This window comes from Protopterus annectens, chromosome 12.part0, assembly GCF_019279795.1.
Source record: "Protopterus annectens isolate FY-2018-M chromosome 12.part0, PAN1.0, whole genome shotgun sequence".
Classification (NCBI taxonomy): Eukaryota; Metazoa; Chordata; order Ceratodontiformes; family Protopteridae; genus Protopterus; species Protopterus annectens.
The window spans coordinates 1534598725-1534621274 of NC_056746.1; the positions used below are offsets into that span (position 1 = coordinate 1534598725).

General features: G+C 42.1%; 1 protein-coding gene across 3 annotated transcripts in view; it reads left to right on the forward strand.

Moving 5' to 3' along the window:
• FBF1 (Fas binding factor 1) overlaps positions 1-22550 on the forward strand; it is a 1798645-nt gene that overhangs the window by 770690 nt on the left and 1005405 nt on the right. For all 3 annotated transcript variants that reach the window (XM_044090504.1, XM_044090506.1, XM_044090505.1), the window contains 2 exons: positions 2610-2710; positions 5307-5513. In XM_044090504.1, the coding sequence (XP_043946439.1) occupies positions 2610-2710; positions 5307-5513 (308 nt within the window). The remainder of the gene's footprint in view (positions 1-2609; positions 2711-5306; positions 5514-22550) is intronic.

Below are 22550 nucleotides of genomic sequence, written 5' to 3' on the forward strand. Positions count from 1 at the left end.
CTCTTGCGATCACAGTTGTCGGTGGGTTTGTTGCTGTAGCTTGTGCTGTAAGAATCTGCTTGCCTCTATCTTAGTGTTAAACTACCAAACTTTGCAAGCTGAGGAAACCAGTAATATGGCAAGATGCAGGATTCTTGTTATTCATCCATGAGATTGAAGTTAGCTCCTCAGTTATCCTGTGTCTCATTTTTTTTATATACAGTGCAGAGGAATACTCCACAGTAATTTTAACCTGACTACTTCTCCAGGTTATGCCTCTCTGTTGGGACTGTTCTGAACACCCCATTCTTTGTGTCATTAGTATATTAAGTGGGACTAAATTATCATTCCTCTTTCCCATTCTGTGAATCCTAGCTATATGTAGGCGCATACCTATTGATCAATTCATCTTATGGCACTCAGCATTTTCCACATTTCTTTTGGAACTGACTGTGGTGCGTTGATTGTGATTATGTTCAGTCTTCTCAAACTGTTTTCAAGGTCATCTAGTTTCTTCTGCAGAATATAAAGTCATGTTTATGATTTGGAACTTGTTGGTTTGTTTGCCAATAAAATTGCTACATTTTACCTTCAGTGGATTTCTATTCAGTAATTCAGTTATATAGCAATACTGAGATGTGTAGTAAGGTTACAATATGGGTAAGAAAAAAAAAATCCTGACTGGACAATAGGAAATACAGGGTAATAATAAACGGAATACACACAAAAGAAAGGCTGATTGCCAGTGGAGTGCTATAAAGGTTGACTGTTTCTAATGCTTTGCAGGCTGTACACATCCTCAGATTACAACGAATATAAAAAATAGCATTTGAATTTGCAAACATTAATATATTTTTTATTTTTGTTTTGTTGCATGAAGTTTGACAAGTTTTTAATTTATAACTGGATTACTGGCCAGAAAGGAGCACTTGACTATAAAGATATATATGTGGACATCATATGTTGACCATATGCATTCCCTTAAGTATACATTCAGTTTTTAAGTTTCTCTCTATATATCACACTTCTGACGCTATATAGCAGGCAAGACGATTTCTTTGCATATTCTTTCATTCTTAGTTGTGTAATTGACATTTGGTTATCAGATTCCAGCTCCTTATTCCAGTTTTTATTTAATTAACACACCACAAAAAGAACTTGTTTAGGTATTTCAGCATGGAATCTGCCACTTGAGTAGTCAAAATAAAAAAGGTTCAGTATGTGTAGCTCATTTGCTTGCTTTTAGAATGAAAACCACTACTTTTGCTATTTTAGTAAGCTTTCCTTAACTAATGTGTCAGTGTGTTGTAATTTATTTCATCCAGTCTTGTATTTGTTTTTGCTGTACAACTCCTTTTCTTAGCGCCATCTTTCGCTGCTTTGCTGTAGTATACATCTTGAGGTTCTTCATGTTGTCCACCGTCTGACAGTGTAATGCTTCCTATTCATTACAGAGCACCCATATCAGTCCTTATACTGTGCTTGTTAACTCCTGTGTTTTTTTAAGGGCCACTTTGGTGAGAGCTGTAACAAATTTTTGCCAGGCAAATTGACCATTGGTACCTCTAATACTAACTGCCACATTTTAATTTTTGAAAATGTAATAACAATTGCCACTCTTTCAGAGCTCTAGCTGTCATCAGTATAGGTTTGCCAGTGCCATGATTGTGGAAACATCTCCTTAATCAAACTGTTCAGCTTCTTTGGGACAACTCTTATAGTCCAGTGCAAACCAGAGGATTGCAGTAAAGAAACATTTATTTAAATTTTCATACTTTTACTGGGGACACTGATTTTCTTTTCTTTTTTTTTTTTTTTTTTTTTTGTAGGAAGAATACCAGTAAATCCCAAGTTTGGACTGAGTATTAGAAAAAATTGGGAATTTTATAAAATTTGTTATTTTAAGCCAGAACACTCATTCACTACAACTTGCATTTCTTTTCATATGTATTACGTATAATAATCCAGTTATAAATGAAGACATGTCAAACTTCATACAGCAAACTAAAAATAAATATATTAACTTTTGCAAATTCAAATGCTATAATTTTTATGCTGATTGCAGTCTGAAGATGTCCGTAACCTGCTTTAGTGAGTGTTCTGTATCTAGAATCTGTTTTAATTTTGCATATATATGGATGTGGTAGGAAATTATAATAAAATCACAAGGACCAGAAATTGCATTTAAAAAATCATGAGTATAATTCAAAAATTACATGAAAATGAAATTTCATTTTTGGGAACCTGTTATCAGTGTCACTGAACTATATCAAATGGACATTCAACATTTATGAAAAGCTTGTTATTTCACACAACTAATAGTATGTTTTGTAAATGTCAGATTTGTATTGTTGTTCCGAGATGAGACTGAAATAGGTCCACTGGAACCTGTTTTCTACTCCAGTTTACAAAGCAAAAAAAAAAAAAAACGTATATATATATATATATATTGTATGTGTGTGTGTGTGTGTGTGTGTGTGTATATATATATATATATATATATATAGTCACTATGCCAGTGAGCATAGAATTGTGCTGACACTTGTACTGGTGGGCTAAGTGGATGCAAAACATATATTTATTTTACTGACTTTCTGTTATGTTGTTTTTGCTTTTTTTAATAATGAAAGATTCGCAAACTTGAGTTGGAACGAAGCCAGCAGAAGATTCTGTTGGAAAACTTACAGCAGCGCCAGAAAGAAGACATAGAGCTCTTTGAAACTGCTCACAGGTACTAACATATTTCACTACGACACACACCTCTTGTGTTTTATAGCAAAAAACAATATATTGTAATTCAAATGTTTGTCATCGCAGATTAGTTGAAAATAAAAACAAGTTGCTCTTAAGAATACAAGTCTGCACTCAATCCTAAATGAATGACATAGAACAGGTGTTTGTATGTACTAATCCAGGCATATGAACTAGTATGTCTGCTCACCCAGTTCACGTACGTACTTGGAAGAGTTCTTTGAACAGTTAAAGAGAGTGCATAAAGAAAAATAATGCACATGTGCTTTAAATCCACCTAAATGTCAAATGATCTTCTTTGGAAGGGTCAAGGTAAGAGCAGGTCATAGCATTTTGGTCTACTCACCTCATCACAGAAGTTTTTCTCATCCAGAAAAAAAGAGGTCATTGTTCCCCTCTACTCATCACTCATTAGACCCATTATAGAGTACAACGTCCCTTTTGGTATGTACCTCACAAGACATCTACAACAACTGGAAAGGCCACAGAAATACCTCACAAAGTGGATTACTGGCCTCAAACAGATGCCCTACGCAGACCGTCTCAAAAAAACCCAGCTTTATTCTGTCGCATATCACCTACTCAGAGGCGATCTCTGCCTAACATACAAAGCTATGTCAAACCCAGAGCTGTTGGACATGCTCCACTTAAAGAAATCCCAATCCCTTCGAGCTACACGCTCTAGGGACCTAAACCTTGTCACCACAATAAACAGAACATGCTGGAGGGATAGATTCCTGAGCCAGAGACTTCCCATACTCTGGAACAGACTACCTATCTATGTCAAACAGAGCATCTCATTAGCACTCTTCAAGAAAAATCTTGATGATTGAATGGGAGATAGGAAATTCACCCCGGGGATCACTTCTGTGGCTCTGCTCAACATGGGCACAGGAAAATAATTTTCTTGGGTGGCGAAAGCCAGGGTACATTTTTGGCTAGGCTTATATAGGCCCTAGGGCCAAAAGCCTAGTACCTACCTATGAACCTTTGTTATGTACCTGTTTTTCACAGTCAGAATTTCTCTGAATAGTGTATACCAACCTTAACCCTAGCTCTAATGGTAGCCCTAACTCCAACATTAATGGTAATCCTGATACTAAATAAACACACACACATTAGGAATACTGAAACTCTGTATTTCCCCAGGCAAATTGACATTCTGGCACACTTGAAATTTATAAATTACCATATGATCGAAGTTTTAAAACTTTGACATTCTGGACGGAGCTTTACATACAGCGTGAAATGGAAGATTTTTCCCTTTTCCTCGCTGGAGTGTGATCTCGGAGTTGGTATATTTAAGTAGCGGGGGTCTGGGGGGTGCAGGGGAGCTTGCCTCTCTGCAAAAACATTGAGGAACCTGGTTTTGTTTTGTTTTTGTATTTATTTTAGAATATAGAAGTTTTGAAACTTCGATCATATAGTCTCAACCATATGAAATTCGAAGTTTTAAACCTTTGATATTCTGAAGTGAATCCTTATGTAATATAATATGTTATGTATGTATATATGTGTATAAAATATGTGTGTGTGTGTGTGTGTGCGTGTGTGTGTGTGTGTGTGTGTGTGTAGGTTCGGAGTATTTAACAGTTATAGTAAGGGGATCGGTTTAGTGTTGTGTTTGTGTGTGTGTGGTGAGTTTCAGAGCTATCTTGCATAGAAGCCCCCTGCCCAGTGTAGTAAAGTATGCTTACCCCAGTACTGCCCCATATCTTAACTGTGCGCCTTACCTGCAAAAAAGAAACTTTCCATAAGACTTACCACTATTTAAACAAAGTTGAAATTAATGTTTGTTAGGGTTATGGTTTGTAGATTGGAAAAAGATTTCCCTTTTCAATCTTCTGGGTTTCTGTTATTTATGTTATTAGTGTTGTGAATGGTCAATATGTTTTGATTTATATTTTGTGTGTCAGTTATTTAACATCTGAACCATTCATGATATAAGCACGCACACATGCGTACACGCTGTGTGGACTCTGCTGAAGTACAGTGGATATAAAAAGTGTACACACCCCTGTTAAAATGCCAGGTAACTTTTCCCACCTTTAATGTGAATAATAACCTGTACAATTCAATTGAAAAACAAACAAATCTGTTAGGGGAAAAGTATAAACAATAAAAAACATACAATAAGCTGGTTGCATAAGTGTGCACACCCTTAAACTAATACTATGTTGAAGCACCTTTTGATTTAATTACAGCATATATATATATATATATATATATATATATATATATATATATATATATATATATATATACATATGTGTGTGTGTGTGTGTGTGTGTGCTGTGTGTATATATATATATTTATATATATATATATATATATATATATATATATATATATATATATATAGTCAAATGCTTGACATTTCTCATGTTTGCTGTATGTACACCTAGCATATAGATGTATGATTCTGCATTAGGTGTTTGATAATTGCATGCTTTCTTCTTTGAAGATGAAGAAGAAGAAGAAACTGACAGCAGTGTAGAATATTGAATACTTTAGCAGTCCTAAATCAAGCTGATTAAAAATCTTGACTATATTCTTAAATTCTTTGCTCATGACAGGAGCCGTTTGAAGATCATTGAGGAATCATGTCAGCAACGGGAGTCACACCTGCAGAAGGAGAACCAGGAACTTGCAGCACAGCTCAAGTCAGTGCTTCAGAATGCTGAAAAAGAGCGATCTGAGGTCTTAGCACAGTGCCAGCGTAAAGTCACAGAATACGAGCAGGAAAAGGTGAAGGAGATTGAGAGACTGAGAGAGCTGCAGAGGTAAGGTGTTTTAGTACGATTATAGACACTAGCTGTAACTCTGCCTTCTGTGTAGAAGGAGATGTCTGAAGGTTTTTCTTGGTTGAAATTACTCCATGACTGTTGGATTGCTGCAGCTGAAATCTAGATTTAGTTGTTCATCATCCTTACTTTTGAATCCAGTTTTACCTATAAAAGGAATTGAGGGGATGTGTTATATGCCCATTTCTGTAAATACTAAGGTATGTGTAGTCTTATATACTTATGTAAGTATGTACTACTGAAGGGGCAACATACTTTAAGTTCTTCTACAAAGCAGAACTGGATGATGAGCTTTGGAGATGAGATTATGGGCATGTCCTAAAGAGAATTTAAAGATAAAGACTAAGAGAGTCCAAATTTTCAACCATAACTTTATTAAAACAACAAACTATGAAGAAATTATGTGGTAGGAACATTCATTCCAGAGATGAATGAAACTTTTGTCAGACAGCATACTCTGGTCAGTCATCATAAGGGAACTCTTATTAGACAAAACAAAGTATAAAGGTACTGATGCAAGACAAATGAGTGTAGGTGATTTTCAGGCAAGGTTTTTCTTGGTTCTGAAAGAGATTCCTTTCAACATTTCTGTTGATGGTAAAAATGAGAATGACTTCTGTCAGTAAAGAATTACACGTCTGTCAACAGTTTCATTTGTTATATAGAACAATCAGAGGTTAGCAGTTTCACATTAGCAGCAGAGCGAATATATTGATTTGTAGCTGATTCATTCTCTTTACAAATTCAAAGCTTCTTGAACACTGTGCATTAATTCCGTTTAACCAAAGCACAGTTACAATGTCACCGCATTATCTTGTTATTACTTTGTTACTTTGTGTTTTCCTGTTCTCTGTCTACCTACTATTGGATAAATTATAAATGTGGACGTATTAGAAAAGCATTGTAAAAGTGACATCATTCAAAAGATGACATATCCCACAGGCCCAGGATTTATGTTGATATTGTCAGGACACTGGAAATCCTTGGACCGGGTTGCCAAAGATGCTCTTCACTTGGCATCAACTAATTTCTGACCAGCGTGAAGCCCTCCCCTTGCCCCTTAATTTGCTGCTCCCTGCTTACTTTCTAGATCTTGTTGTTGTTACCATTATCACTTCAGTGACATCTCTGTGCCAGCTTAAGTTTTGAGGTAGTTTTTTGATTATCTTAGTAAAGATGGACTGCTTTTTAGTCAGGAGCTTCTCTTTAACAGTTCCTCTTATACTTCTGCACTCTATTCTCCAGCCTAACTTTCTCCACTTTAACCCCTGCCTATTTTCTGTTAAAAAAAATATATACTTTTCTTTCTTATTTCCTGTAACTAAGATAAATAATAACATAGGTGATTTTTTATTGTAGTATTGTAGCCTTTTTCTCTTTATTTGGTTAGGCAGTAATTGTATTATTTTTCAGTTAGGTTATTCATAATTGAGAACAAGGCCTCTGGCTATAAAAACATTGTAAATGTGGTCATAAGATCCTACCCCAAGTTCTGCATGAGCTATGCATTGTGTACCTTGGGGTCAGGCATCTTGATGCCAACTGTTCTATTTGCAAAAACTTTAACTCTAGAATATTCTTGATTAGGAAAAACAAACTAGTATTAAAGGGCTTCCAAAAAGGAGAGAGACAAAGAAAAAATAGAAGGAGATTAAGAAAGGACCCAAGAAAGACCAACTATGGAAATGAGGCTTGAAAAACTTTCCCTGCCCAGAGTTCCCAGGATAGCTACTGCTTCTCCTTCCTGCCCCAGGGCCTTCAGTGATGTCCAGTCCTTCAAGCCCTACTTTGCCAGAACTCCTCAGGGCCAACAGACTGCTCCAAGGAGGACAGCATGAAGCTTCTCCTTGTAGCAGGAGTTATCCTGCTTTTTTTCTTCTCGGTCTACATCAGCTCCTTCCTCCCGCTCCTCACAGTCTCTTTTAAGGTCTACTCAGCTTAAATGGAATAAGATAATTTCAGCTTTCATGAGAACTCATCTTCAATTTTTTTTCTCTGCCTCATCACTGTCTCGGGCAGCACAAGAAGACACACTCTTTGTTATTAATTTTCCTTCCCTGGTCCCGGTTTGGGAATTGACAAGAGATGTTCTGCAGATGTTCTGAGCTCCAAAATATTAGTTTTCCTTGGTGTCAGTATCCTAGACACAGGTGAATAGGTCATCCCTGACTATCAGTCCCAGTCTCCACTAGGCCAGATAGGACCATAGCCAGGAGATTCTCGCTTTCAACATTAACAAATTTTTGTGGCCGTTGTCAATGTTGACACACATGGAAGTCGATCCCTTGCTGCTGAAGTCCACCTTTGCAGTGTTGGTACCGGAGTTTTTTCGGCCAAAGATCAATGTCACCCCCCCCCTTTCAGCTTCACTGCCTATCCATTTTGTCACTGATGGTTGTGGCACGGAGCATATTGGTGGTGTTATCAGCATCAGGGGGATCAGGTCCCTAGGCAAGAGCAGGCATTTACTTTGATGGTTTCCCCTTGCACACCACAGAGGCTAAACCCTTTGGTTTTCATCAGTCTTGCCCCCTCTGGACAAGGGATGTCATATGTTATTTTGTTTCCCAAGTCTAGGCTTCCTTGCCCTGGGGAGTCTTTGACTGTAAGGGTTGTATTCTGACCCAGGATACAACCAGTCAGTTTTGCAAAGTTCTAGCTCCCCCATTATTGACCCCCAGTCCATAGTGGCTGAAGAGGCGACACCAGAGGGTCTGAAGAATAACAGTCTGCTACAGCAACATCGTTGATCAACAGCTGATGCACTGTGAACCTTAGGTGGTGACAAGGGCTCCTTAATATGTTGCTTTTTTTTTTTCTTTTCTTTTTTAGGTATGGTGGGAGAAGAGTCAGCAGGAATGGAGTTATCCATGTTGTAGCCAAGGATGAAACCTAATTGCCAGTAAGTGCTACTGGAACAAGTCAGTTGAAAGGTAGGTTGTCAGACAAGCATCACAAGCAGCACATACACTTCCCTTCCCCACACAGTCCCTTTCAAGAGTAAAGGCCTGTTTCTGAAATGAGCTGACAGAAAGAACTGAAGGAAAGTTGTCATGTAATGTATGCAAACATCATCATCATCAGCCCCCTTTCCCCCATTTTTTTCTACATGGGGTCGAGATATCGTGTTAACTGTCGCTAACTCTCTCGATTCAGTGCCACACTCCTGCCTTCTTCAGCACTCATGCCTGACTGTCGCAGATCTTCTTTCACACAATCCTTCCATCACTTTGCTAGATGTCCTCGCTTCCTCTTACCTTCTTCCTGTCTGTCACAAATCTTCCTCACCAGATTGTCTTCTTCTTTTCTACAAATATGCCCAAACCACAGTAATCTGTTCTCTTTGATCTTTTCTGCAATTGGAGCTACTTTGGTTCTGCTCTTATGTCCTCATTTCTTCATCTGTCCCACAGTGTGCATTGTACCACCTTTCTCAGGCACTTCATTTCCATCACCTCTAGCTTCTTCAACTATTCTGCCTTTACTGCCCAGGTTTCTGTACCATACAGTAGTACTGGGCACACCACTGTCTTGTACACCTTACTTTTCAGCTTCTTTGGAATTCTTCTGTCATAGACTACACAAGATACTGTATGCCAGTTGGCTGCAACCCCTCTGATTCTAGCTTTGACCTCTTCATTCAGACTACCCTTCTCCTCAACCACTCCTCCCAGATACTTGAATCTGTTTACCTGTTCCACTATCTTCCCTTCTATCTCTATTTTCAGCTTCTTCTGATTTCCCCAATTTGCTGCCATTACCACACCGTTTTATGTGCGCTTAGATTCATCCCATGTGCATTCAGATTTGCATTCCATTCTTCTATCCTTTGCTGAAGTTCTAGCTTAGAGTCTGCCTATACTTCCACATGTCTGCATACATCAACTTTGTTGATCTGTCCCCTCCAACATGTTTGCTAATGTAGTCCATCACCAGTATGAACAGCAGTGTGCTCAGAGCTGAACCCTGGTGTACGCCCATTCTCACTGGGAACCCCTCTGTGAGGCGAACACTGTTCGTACTTGAGTCACTGGGTCCTTGTACATAGCCTGCACTAATTCTACCAGTGTTTTTGAGATTTCAAACCACCGCAGTACTGCCCAGATCAGCTTTCTTGGGACCTGGGACCTTGTCATATACTTTCTCCAAGTCTAGGAATGCCTAGTTGGAATCTCTCCTCATCTCTAGCTTCTTCTCAAGTATTTGTCTCAATGCAAACATCAGGTCAGTTGTGCAGCAACCCGGTGTGAATCTGAACTGCTCATCTCCCATCTTGCATTCTACTGCTCTGTGTATCCATTTGTCAATCACCCTCTCCAGAACTTTCATGCAGTGTAGTAGGAGTTTGATGCCTCTGTACTGCCCACAGCTGTGGATGTCCCCTTTGTTCTTGTACACTGGCACGAGTATGCTTATTCTCCAATCATCTGGGATACGCTTTTCTCTCCACACTGTTAGTACCCTCATGAGCCATTTCTCCCTTATTTCACCCATCATCTTTATCATATCTGCTGTGACCTCATCTGAGCCTGCTGATTTCCCTGACTTCATCTTCCTTAGTGCTGTTCTTACTTCTTCTAAGGTGGGCTCCTCTTCTTCTCTCATTACAGGCTGTTTCTGGGGCAGTACAGCTTCTGTGTGGTTTTCTTCATTCAGAAGCTGCTGGAAATACTCCTTCCATCTGCCTTTGATGTTCTGTGGACTGGTAAGCAGGTTATTGCTGGCATCCCTTATGAAGGGTGTCTGACTATCTTCTTTATCTTTCTGTCTTTGCCATGCAACCTGATATAGTTTCTTTGTGCCCCTTACTGAGTCATGTTCCAGAAGTTGGTAGAGTGCCTCCAATGCCTTATTCTTTGCTATTGCAACCTGTTTTTTATCTTCTTTGTTAGTCAACCAGTAGTCCTTCCTAGCTTGGTCAGTTTTTTTTTTCTATCTCCCACTTCTTCCTGCACTCCTTCTTTCTTTGGATGACTTCCTGGACTTCTGCATTCCACCACCAGCTTTCCTTATGTACCTTATTTCCATACCTGGCTCGGCCACGTATCTTTTCTGTAGTCCTAACACATACTGTTTTTAGGTGCTGCCACTCTTCTTCAACTCTACCTATTTTCTCCTCTTCTTGAGGTGCTAGAGCCCTGAGCAATTTCTTGAACTGTTGTACTTTTTCTCCAGTCAACTTCCAGGTCTTCAGCCTGGTCTCTGTTGACCTTAGAGCCTTCTTTGATCACTGCTTGCAGCTGATTCTGGCAACTAATGGTTTATGCTGTGGGCTGACTCTTTCAGTGGGGATGACTTTGCAATCATGGATTCTACCCCAGTGCCTTTTCCTTACTAGGAGGAAGTCTACCTGAGTTGCATGTTGGCTACTTTTGTATGTGGTCTTGTGACTGTCTCTTTTTCTGAACCTTGGCTTTTATCAAGCCATTTGCCAGACAGAAGTCTAGAATGGCTTCTCCTCCTTTATTCCTGTTGCCCCACCCATGTGGACCCAGGCAGTCCTCATATCCAGTTATGTCTGTCCTGGTATGTGCATTCAAGTCACCCATTATCAACATCAATTTATGTTGTCCTGTGTCATCTAGTAGGTCCTACAACTGCTGTCAGAATGCACTCTTTTTCTTATGTCACAACCCTGCTGTGGGGCATAGGCTGAGATTGTGAATACTGCCTTATCATTGCACTGGAGTCTGATTGCCATGAGTATGTCATTAATTCTGATGATATCCCTCACTGCCTTCTGAAGCCTCTCTCATCACAATTCCTACACCATTTCTAGTCTGTCCCCTCACCCCTGAGTAATAGAGTCTAGATCCCAAGCCAAGTTCCTTTGATGCACCGATATTCCATCTCATCTGTTGGATGCATAGGATGTCCAGCCTCCTCCTATCATCATGTCATCCACTTGCAAGCTGCATCCTGTAAGTGAACCTACATTAAGTGTAGCAGTTCTCAGTTCATGTTTGGCGGGTTGGTTTTACGTCCAGCTCTCACTCAACAGAGCTATCCCAGGTAACCCCGCTGGCCAGGAGCTTATTGACCCAGGGCTGCTGGGCTTTATGGCAGACACGGACTGGCCAGTAGGGGCACATATACCTCTCCCCTCCCATCTTTAGCAAGGGTCCCTGGCTTGGGTCAGAGTAGGCCGGGTCCTCAACCCACTTATCACTGGTAACTACCCATGCCCATTTTTGGCGACATTAGTCAACATGACCGAATCACCTAGAGCCATATTTTACACCATCGAGTGGCTAGCCCTGTCACGGCATGCAGTCTGTGATCCGTGTTGGTATGTATCACTAGGTGGGTTACAAACTGGCTCAGAGATGGAACCCACAGTGTGATAGTAGCAGACTCCAAGTCAGACTGCCGACCAGTCACAAGTGGTATCCCACAGGGATCGGTCCTGTGTCCTCTCCTGTTTGGCAGTTACTTCTCAGAAGTCCAGGCCAACCCGGAGGGATTCTGGCTGACCAGGTTCACTGATGATTGCAAATTGGGAGCCATTATTAACTCCCCAAGTGATGTAGCTATCCTACAGAAAGGCCTCACTGAGACCAACGACTGGTGTTGAAACCATGACCTTAAGCTTAATGCCAAAAAATGCATCTTCATTCCCTTTGGGAAAAACTCAGTTCCCACTAATTACCACATTGATGGTAGCACACTGAACACTGAAGGCGTTAGAAGAGATCTGCGGACACAGTTTGAAAGCAACCTCTCCTTCAACCACCACATTGCCACTGTGGCCAGAAAGTCCTTCTGTGTGGCACATGTCATTACCAAGGGTTTGCTTCCAGAAAGAAAGAGGTCATCATCTCTCTCTACTCTTCCCTCATTAGACCAGTCATCGAGTATAATGCCCCATTTGGCATGTACCTCACTAAACACCTGCAACAGCTAGAAAGGCCACAGAAGTACCTCATGAAGAGGATCCTAGGCCTTAAACACATGTTCTACATGGACATACTCAAAAAACTCCATATCATCTATTAAGAGGGATCTCTATTTGACTTACAAAGCCATGTCTGACCCAACCCTGTTAGAAATGTTACACCTAAAGAAATCCCAATCCCTTCACACCACACGCTGCAGGGACCTCAACCTCATTACCAGTATCAACAGAACATGCTGGAGGGACAAATTCATAACCCAGAGACTGCCCATGCTCTGGAATAGACTTCCCACACATGTCAAGCAGAGTACCTCACTTGCCCTTTTCAAGAGAAATCTTGATGAGTGGATGAGAAATAGAAAGTTCACCCTGGGGATCACTCCAGTGGCTCTGCTTGATAGAGGCACTGGGAAGTAACAGCGGCATGATGCCACGGCAGTTGTATGGGCTAGGCTTGTAAAGGCTCCAGGGCTGTTGGCCTAGTACACACCTATTACCCTATGTGCCTATGTACAACTCTTCCTCCTATAGGGCACCATGTAGAGTCTGTGCTGCTGCCCACAACTCCGTTCATTGGTGAGTTTGAGATGGAAACACTCAACATGTTTTTCAGATGTGAGAGAAACCCCACGGAGACACCGAGAGAATATGCAAACTCCAAACATACATTTCCTGCCCTATACAATACCTCCCAATCCTTCAAACTTACACACACAGAAAAACAGTCTCCAAATTAGTACACTTTACCAACAAAATTAGCCACCAATATTTAAAAATAAACCCCGTTCTAAAAATAGCTGTCCCTGACAGAAATCTTCCAATATTATACAAAAATAGTGATTTTTCTTAAAGGGAAAGTATTGCTTTTAGTCAGCAAATAAAATATATAAATATATATTTTTCAAAGGAGCAATAATTTATGTGTGGAATGGTTCTCTTGTGGAGGCCCAGCTGCAAGAAATAAAGCCAATTGCTCCTCTTGTAAAGCCTCAGAGCTTGAGGTGTCAAGAAAGTACCAAAATTGTCTACACTCTGACTGCTGACCCCTCCCCCGTTCCCCACCCGCCAGGTGACTAGCTAATCAGCAGTCAGAGTGTATGTGTGGGAGGGGCGCACAGCTTTGTTAATTTGGCTGGTTGTTGTATCCTGGGTGGGATGCAGCTGATATAGTGAAGGGCTACTGCAGCATTGAGGAATCTGAACATTTACTATTCTGCTAAGTGCAACCTATGCAACTGTACTTTCTGAAGCCTGGAAAGAGACTGATGTCACTGAGCTTATTCCCTGCAAATCTGGCAGTGTGCTTTGAACCCCTACTGGAGTAAAGGGCCTCTTCTGGATTCCATTGTTAAATCAGTGGCCATAAAGTAGGAGGTCCCAGAGGATGCTCAAACCATTCATCCTCTTAACAGAGTATCAGATGATGGATCTTTTGAGGAGGCATGTATATGCACCTATTACTTTTATGATCAGAGTGTTAAATTACTTGATGCACATGACTAGGTTTTAAGGGACCTGAGGGACAAGACCATGGAGGCTCTGAAACAGTTGCCGGCTGGGGATCTCCATAAGTAGTTGGAGATCCAAATGACATGAGAGTATTTACTCCAGTTACATCTATTCTTTGAGATTTCAGTATATCTGCCAAAACGCCAACTGGAATCTTCTCAGTCCCTAACAGTCATAGGTTGCCAGTGGGACACTGCTAAACAGTTATGTAGTCCTAAAAGAAAAAACGGCCAACCCAAAAATTTGGCAGTAACATGAAACACTAAAAAACCAAAAATTTCTAACATGTGCTGGAGGAACAATACCAGTGCATTTTAGCAGTCTTTTTGCTTTTTTAGTTATGTAAAGATCTTAGTTGTCCAAGCAGTAAAGAATCTCAGAACCCAAACCCAGATAAAGCAATGATTCTAACAGTGTTGAGCCTTATGGCAGCATCCATTCATTCAAACAGTCTCTTACCCTAGAATGGACATGAAAATACTGCAGTGGACACTCAGATTCCGATGGTGGATAGCAACAGAGCTCATGACAAAATGATAAAATCCCCAAAGTCTGCAAGAAGTACTTGTCCTGGTGGATGATTCCTGACAACCTCATGTCAGTAACTTCTTTTGTCTAACCAATGCCCACAGCCACTTTAGCCATAGATTCATCCTTACTGGGATGGGGACACATTACTTGAACAGGGCAATCCAAGAAACATGGATCATAGATGAGGTCAAGTTGCACATAAATGTATTGGAGTGAAGAGTGGCCTTCCAAGACCTTCTCCCCCGTGGTATAGTGTCCATCCAATGTGACAACATGGCAGTGGTATGGTACATCAAGAAGCAGGGAGGAACTCATTCCTACCCCCTTTATTGAGAAATTATATGGATATGGGAATGGACCATAGATTCACATTGCTTTCCCATAGCATGTCCCAGGAATGTTCAACATAGTAGCAGACAAACTGAGCAGACAGATATGTCTCTATCATGATAGATCTTTTATTGATTTACTAACCCAAGAAACCTTATATAAATGTGGGGGGTTCCATGCTGTGATCTTTGTACTGCATCTTTCAGCACTAAACACAGCATTTTTCCCATTGTTCCTTAACAGGGATGTTCCCCAGGGGAGACATTCATCCCTGTTTGGCTCCCACAGGACTTTTTTATGCATCCCCCCCATACCTCTCATATACAGATTTCTTCTGAAAGCCAGGCTGTACAAGGCCAAGGTCATTCTTATAGTCCTTTTCTGTCCATGCCAGATTTGGTTTCTGCTGTTATGACTTTATCTTGGAAGACCCTTTCTTCTACCACAACACCCTCAATTGTTGCTGTATCTGTCTGGCCTGCCTCATCCGGACATTCAGTTCCATCAGTTGACCCCATGGTTTCTCCAGTTCCAATAATGGTGAGGGGTCTAATGCTCCCATCTCAAGTAAAGGATTTGATGACAGCCTCTCAGAAACCTTCAGCAAAGAAAATTTATAATGATAAATTGGCTAAGTTTTCCTGTGGGCAAACACACAACATTGATCATTATCATACCCCCCCCCCCCAATCCTCACATTTTTAGCTATTCTTCCATTAAACTATATTTGGCAGCAATTTCCTTTTTATATCTTGGATTTGCTTTATTTTTGCTAGGTACCCATAAGTTTGTAAGGCATTTTTTAAAGGAATATTTCACTCCTGACTCTTACTAAACCCCTGTCATCTATCTGGATTTGAATTTTATTTTAAAAACTGATTTGTGCTATTTCAGCCTGCCAGTACAGCAGATTTGAAGCCTTTGAATTGGAAGACCGTCTTACTTGTAGCTGCCACTTTTGCCAGAAGAGTTTCAGAGTTGCATGATCTATTTTGCAAATATCCTTATGTGGTATTTCACAAAAGACTGGGTATCTTTAAGAACCTAGTCCTTCCTTTATGCCTACAGTTGCTGCGCAGACCAGTCTAAATCGGTTTATTCATTTACCTGTGTTTTCTCCAATTTTGCAACAAAGAAAGATATCTCCACTAGTTGGACATAGTAGACAGCTCACATTCTTTCTTAATAGGACCAAAGACTTTAGAAAAGAACAGTTGTTTATTTCCTTCTCTAAAAAGAAATAAAAGTTCATAAGGTGATAAAACTTTCCTTATCGAAGTGGTTGTCAGACAGTATTGCATTCTTCTACTCAATAGAGCCTCACCCTCCAAACGTAGGGTACAGTCAGACCTCAAGCTGCTTCTACAGTCTTCCTTAGGAACTTACCCATGGATGACATTTTTTCTGCAGCTGTATGGTCTACCTTACATACTATTGCAAAACACTAAAGACTGGGCACACTGTTGAGACCTAGAACCTCCTTTGTCTTAGTACCTCCCAAGATCTGCCAGGGACTCTGTCCAAGGCCTTCAAGTGTCAGGGCAATATCACCATAAACATACAAGTTAAAAATACAAAGGAGACCAGTACAAAGGTGGTTGAGTTGTCAACTAAATTTCTAAGATCCCTGATTACTTTGTCAGTTTGGAGTAGTGTGCTGGCTATGTTATAAGTGGCAGATGAGGTTTGTGTACTGAATATAATAATGCACTTTTTTGCTTTTAATTTTAGCCCCTTTTCTGTACACCATTGGTTTGTAAAGATTAATGCTTGGTTTTGTGATGTCATTTCTTCTCCTAAGAAATGACAACATCCAGCTTACAATTCATCAAAGGTGATTTTACAGAGACGTAAAGAAGATGTGCATTATGAAGGTACAGTGAATATGAAGCACTCACAGAAGGGTAGGGGATATTCAGAATACCGTAGAGCAAGCACTAGGTACCATGAGCCAGTGTTTATGTATGTTTATTTAGTTTCACTAAATATGGTTAAATCTGCATCCCAGGTAACCTCCTTAAATCACTCCTTCAGTGCTTGCACTTAACAGCAAATAATGTGCTTGAATTGCTTAACTAGCTCTTTAGCCATAAATGATGAAACTGTGAAAATAAAACAACACTGACTTGTGGTACTTGGTGCTTCACAGAAGTGTTTCTGAATACTCACAATAGTTTGAAAGATATGCATCATTATAGAATGCAGACATTTTGTCTGTTTATAGTGTTTGTAGTTGTTAGATAGCTTGGGACAAGAGACATTGAGGCATTAAGACATTGTGGGGTATAAAATGCGAGTAACAGGGAAGGAAATGTTAAGCAGTGATGTATCTGTTAATCAGGAAGGGGAAGAACAAAGCAGGAGCTTGGACTGAAGGAGAAAGTCCTGTGTTTAAATGTTGTATAGCCTATTCATCTGGAATACTTGTAGTTGAAGTAGGTAAAGAAAAAAAGAAGCCGAGAGAGATGTTCACTGGCAATAGTTCAGTGCAGTGAAGATTGATGTTGGCTGTGTACTAGTAGTCTGATATTGTGGGTGGGTTTAGGTGACATTAGCTTATAGGTAGCAGTTTTGCATTGTACTTCTTTAAGAAAGTCTTTTTGTTTAGTTCAAAAAGGAATATAGGTGTAGTTATTGGTTCTTAGGTGTATACAAGGCTAATGACCACTAGGACGTTTATAAGCCTAGCCATGCAACCCAAATGTGTCCCACAAGTTATATGTTTTAGCCATTTATATGTGTGTGTGTGTGGGGGGGGGGGGTGAGTGTTGGTTAGGACATGATTTACTGACTGCCACTTCCTCTGCCTATCAGAAGCATAAGCACCAGACCAGGGGTGAATTTTTGATTTCCCATCCAGTGGTCCAAGTTACACTTAAAAAGGGTTAGGGGGACTTTGTTTCACATGGATGCCGAGCCAATTCCTGGGAATGGGAATTCTCTGAGATACATATCTGCCTCTCCAACATGTTCTATTTATGTTGCAAGCAAAATTTAGGTCTCTAGGTCTAGTAGTCCTGATGCTGTTGGTTTGCAGATGTGAAAAGGTTCATCATAGCAGGGTCCAAGGATGCCTTGTATGCTAGGCATAGATTGGCTGGCAGTAGTCTGTAGGAGACCAACTGAGTATAGAGCTAGGGCTTTTAGGTGATCTGCAATGACATTGTGTTTATGTTCTGTATTGTTTTTGTAAGGAACTTTTGCAGACATTCCAGTCGCTGGATGTGTTTGGGTAGTTACATACCAAAAGGAGCATTGTACGCAATAATGGGTCTGATGAGGGCAAGGTATAGTGGTACAATGACTTCCCTGGACCTAGATGCCATGTACTTACTTATAAGTTGAACAATATTGAAGGACTTCCTTACTACTTCGGACACATTGTAGTCAATGGGCAGATTACTGTCTACATGTGTTCCCAGATCCCTGACTAGTGGGTCTACTCCTAGGGGTGCTTTATTAATGATGTAATTTCTTGGCATGACCAACTTCCCAGAAGGTACTGTAATGCATTTCTTAGCACTGAGCTTTAAGCCATGGCTTTGGCATCAGTCATTTGCCTGTGTTGGACCCTGTTAGATGTTTGCTTCTTGGGAGGGGATTCTATGACAACTCCCAGTTTGCAATCATCTGTGACCTTGGTTAGCCAGAGAACTTTGACATTGGCCTTGACTTCCAAGAAGTAGATGCCAAAGAGGAATTGGGCTGGCATGGAACCCCGAAGAACTCCACCGGTGACCTACCTGTTTGTGGAGTTGGTCTCGGCAATCCTAACTTCCTGGGTCCTATTTGTGAGCCATTTGACTATCCAGCACATTATATAGGGTTTTATGCTTAATTCCATAAGTTTGTTAACAATGCCTGAATGTAATATTGTATCATCTGCCTTATTCAGGTCAAAGTAAGCAGTATTTACTATTTTACCCTCATCCCTTGCCTTGGTGACCTTGTCAAAGAAGTCCACTAACTTCAATAGACATGACCTTCCTTTAACAAAGCCAAACTGGGATGTTGAGTGTCTGAAGTTCTCCTGTGTCTCTGTTGATCATTTCCATTATAATTCCTTCCATGGCTTTGTATGTAAGACTAGCCTGGGATCTGTTGATGATCAGCCCTTATGAAGAGGGATGACTGCTGCAGTCCTGCATTCTCATGGCACAAAGCCTGTTGTGAGACTGTAGTTAAATAGTAACTCCAGTGGCCATGATAAGTCATATTTTAGACGATTCATGAGGCATCCCGGAATATTATCAGGGCCCACTAAGGCTGTGTTCTTGGCCTTAGAGAGCCCAGTGAAGCCATGCTCTCTATTTATAGTTGGAGGGGGTATGTTTGAAGGCATTTCTTGGGGATGGCTGGGGGTAAGTGAGGAGTAAAGTTGAGACTGAATTTGTTAACCATCAGATTCGTTGTATCGCCCTGCTGCTCTGTGAATGTGCCATCATAAGCACCAGTTCAGCACACTGCTGCCTTTGAGGTTTTTGACTTAGCTGAAGAAAGCAGTTTACTATTATAATTCCGAAGTGCATTCGGTCAAAAGCCGTTATCTCCGACTCCCAAGTGCGAAAGTGACAATGTCGAATTCCGACATTGCCGAAAGTACATCTCGAATTCGACCTCCAAACGGGCTTTAACATGGGTCGAGATGGGGCGAGATTTGTACTTCGACAATGTCTGGTTTGACATTGCCACCATTCGACCCTTGCCATTTGCTGTAGTGGTGTCGACAAGATAAGCATTGGAATTATGATAGTAAACCGAAGAAGGCCCTATGGTTGTCTTTTGCTTGGAAGGCTATCTTGACCTCAAAAGTGGATTTATTGGACTTAATTAGCTCTGTTAGTTGCGTGTTTTAATTTGATGTTATAAATATAACTACCTCGTAATTTAGGTAGACTTCACCTTAAACTATTTTCTATTTACAGATTTTAAACTGTGATGTTAAGTTGTCAATCTCGCCTTCATTCTTGCTAGATGGTTCGGAGCCGAACCTCGGCTCCAACTCGGCCTAATACTAAAGCTCGAGAGCTATTTTTACCGGCTTGAGGCTAACCTATGTCCCATAATGCTAGGCGTCATATACCCAGATCTCATTTGCCGCTTCAGCTACGAGGTTGCGTTTTTCACTGGCTCCAGGTCGTATATTATTATTAATAGCTTTATAGATAGTTTTTCTGTCAGATTTTTTTCCTATTTTACCTTTTTAGTGTTAGTGAAATTAGCAACTAGTTTTCCTCCCCCTTTTAGTTGCTAAACCCCCCCCTTTTCTCCACCCTTAAGGTGGTTGGGCCTCTGACCCTCCCCCTTAGTAGTACAGTTTTCCCTTAGTTGTTCTGTGTGTGTGTGTGGAATTCTGTCCCTCTGTTTAGCGGTAGTTTCCCTTTTTCTGCTTATTGTAATTTTTTATTATATATTAGTGTAATTTTACATTAGTATGTCTAAGGATACTAAGGTATCGGGTTTCAAGAAGTGTGACTCGTGCTGTCAGAAGATGTCTCTGACAGACAGTCACACTTCTTGTGTGTATTGTTTGGGCCCTCTGCACCTGCAGGACTCTTGTTCCATCTGCCATGCTTTTAGCCCTAGAGTCCTGCAGGAGCACAGAAATAAACTCATTCTTAGAGGCTTGTTAAAGCCTGAAGGTTCTCCGGCTAAGACCATGACTGGAAAACCTCCAAAGACAGCCAAATCGTTGGCTCCATGTTCGGAGCCGGCTCCGAGCGGTTCTCTTGCTGCCTCGTCGGTTCCGGTCGGAACCGAGGCACCTAGACCTCAGTCGGCTCCGACTTTAGTGTCGGAGCCATCCCCGAGCAGAAAGCGCTCCAGGTCTCCGTCTCTCGAGTCGGTTAGATTGGCTCCGAAGTCTCCTCTGTTGTCTGAGCGGAGCCATAGATCTCATTCCTCTAGGTCTTCCAGGCTTTCGGATCATGACCTCGAGAGGGTAGTCAGCTGGCTTTTGAAGTCGCAAGCACTGGCCCAGTTGCTACATAGCCCATCTTAACAGACATGGGCTACCCCTACACCCACTCAAGTTGCTCCTCCGACTACTCTGCTGAGTTCGGAGCCGGAGGTCATCGAGGTGAGTACTGTGGCGGCGTCGGAACTGATCCCTCTGTTGTCAGTTCCTTCGTCCGCTCCGATCCCGTCCTTGGCTCCGTCCTTGGAGGGATCCGGGTGCTGAGACTCCCTGGTTGGCTCCAAGGGGGCGAGTGGCATCGGACCCTTGTCTGACCCCGCTCTCCCTCTCGGAACCTCGGCGCAGGTGAGTTCAGCCCCGACATCGGCCTCGGAGCCGTCCCTCTCGGTGCCGGGGGGAGCTCTCATCTCCTCGGATTTGGGTCCTTCTTCCCTGCCTGACGGAGCACCTTTGAGGTCATGAGAAGCATGCTGGCTCCAATACTGGCGCCACAGTCGGCCTCCTCGGCCCCTCCCTTTACAGTGCCTGCTTCGGCCCCTGCCTACCCTCCCGACCCCAAGCAAGGAGAACCGACACTCCAGGCTGCCCCATTGGGCCTTTCTTCCTCTTCCGAGGCCTCCCCTGATCCTTCGGGGGAGCCCCCTTGGAAGAGGACATGTAAGAGGAAACATGTTGACTCTCCTGAGTCAGTGACATCTGACACCGACCTGGATGATTCGGAAGGGTCCCCGAGGTCCCCCTCTGAGGATGTCTCCTTTTCTGACATCTTAGAGATCCTCAAACAGAGGGGGAACTGGTCTGCCCTTAACCCATCCGAGGATAAGTCGGTGTACCTGGATGCATTCGGTTCTCGCCCTTGCACCTCCTGGGTGTCCCCGCCTTTCGACCCACTTATGGAGGTGGTGGCTCGGAAGGCGTGGACGGCTCCGGATACTATGGAACCAACTCCCCGGAGGGCCACTAAATTTATTACTGCCCCGACAGACAAACAGTTTCTCTCTAAGGGTGTCCCCGTGGATGCCATGGTGGTGGCGGCAGCCACTAAGAAGGAGTTGGCTGACCCTTCAGTACCTGTCCATCCTCCTAATAAGGAATCTAGGACTATGGATAGGTACGGCAGGCGGATGTTTTCCTCAGCGACCTTTGCCATGCGGTCACTGAACTATTTATGCCATTTCACCCGACTTCAGAGAGACCGTCTCAAGGAACTGGGTGAAACATTGCAGGACCCAGCAGCTGTAGTGTCTCAGGAAAAGATCAACTCCCAGCTGGGGACCCTGAACTCTATCATTAACTCTTCCATGCGGCTCATCTCTTATGCAGCCGATGGAGCGAGTAGAGCCGCAGGTACGGTTGTTGCTCTAAGGAGACACGCCTAGATGCAGCTCTGCAGTTTTGCTGACCCCTTCAAGGCGTCCTTCACTAACACCCCCTTTGATGGTTCTGCTCTTTTTGGACCTCAAGTGAAGGATACCTTAACCAGGTGCGAACAAGAAGGCAAGACTCTCTCTGCTGTGGGAGTCCATTTTTCCGCCCCTTCTAGACCATATCCTAAGGGTCAAAAGGGCGGGAAAATGTGGTTCCGCAAATCTCAAGGAGTTCTGCCGGACGCACGTGGTGAGCTTCCCTCCAGAGGCAGAGGAGGGAACAACAACAGACGCCGCCCTAGGGGCAGGGGTGTCCGCAGAATCAGGGTAGCAGAGAATCGTTCTCTGACAAACCCTTTCAGCACCCCTGAGGAGCTGCCTGACTGTCCACCTTTGGAGGCAGTCAGGGGAAGACTTTCGCTGTACCCAAAAGCCTGGCGCTCTCTTACGCAAGACAAATGGGTATG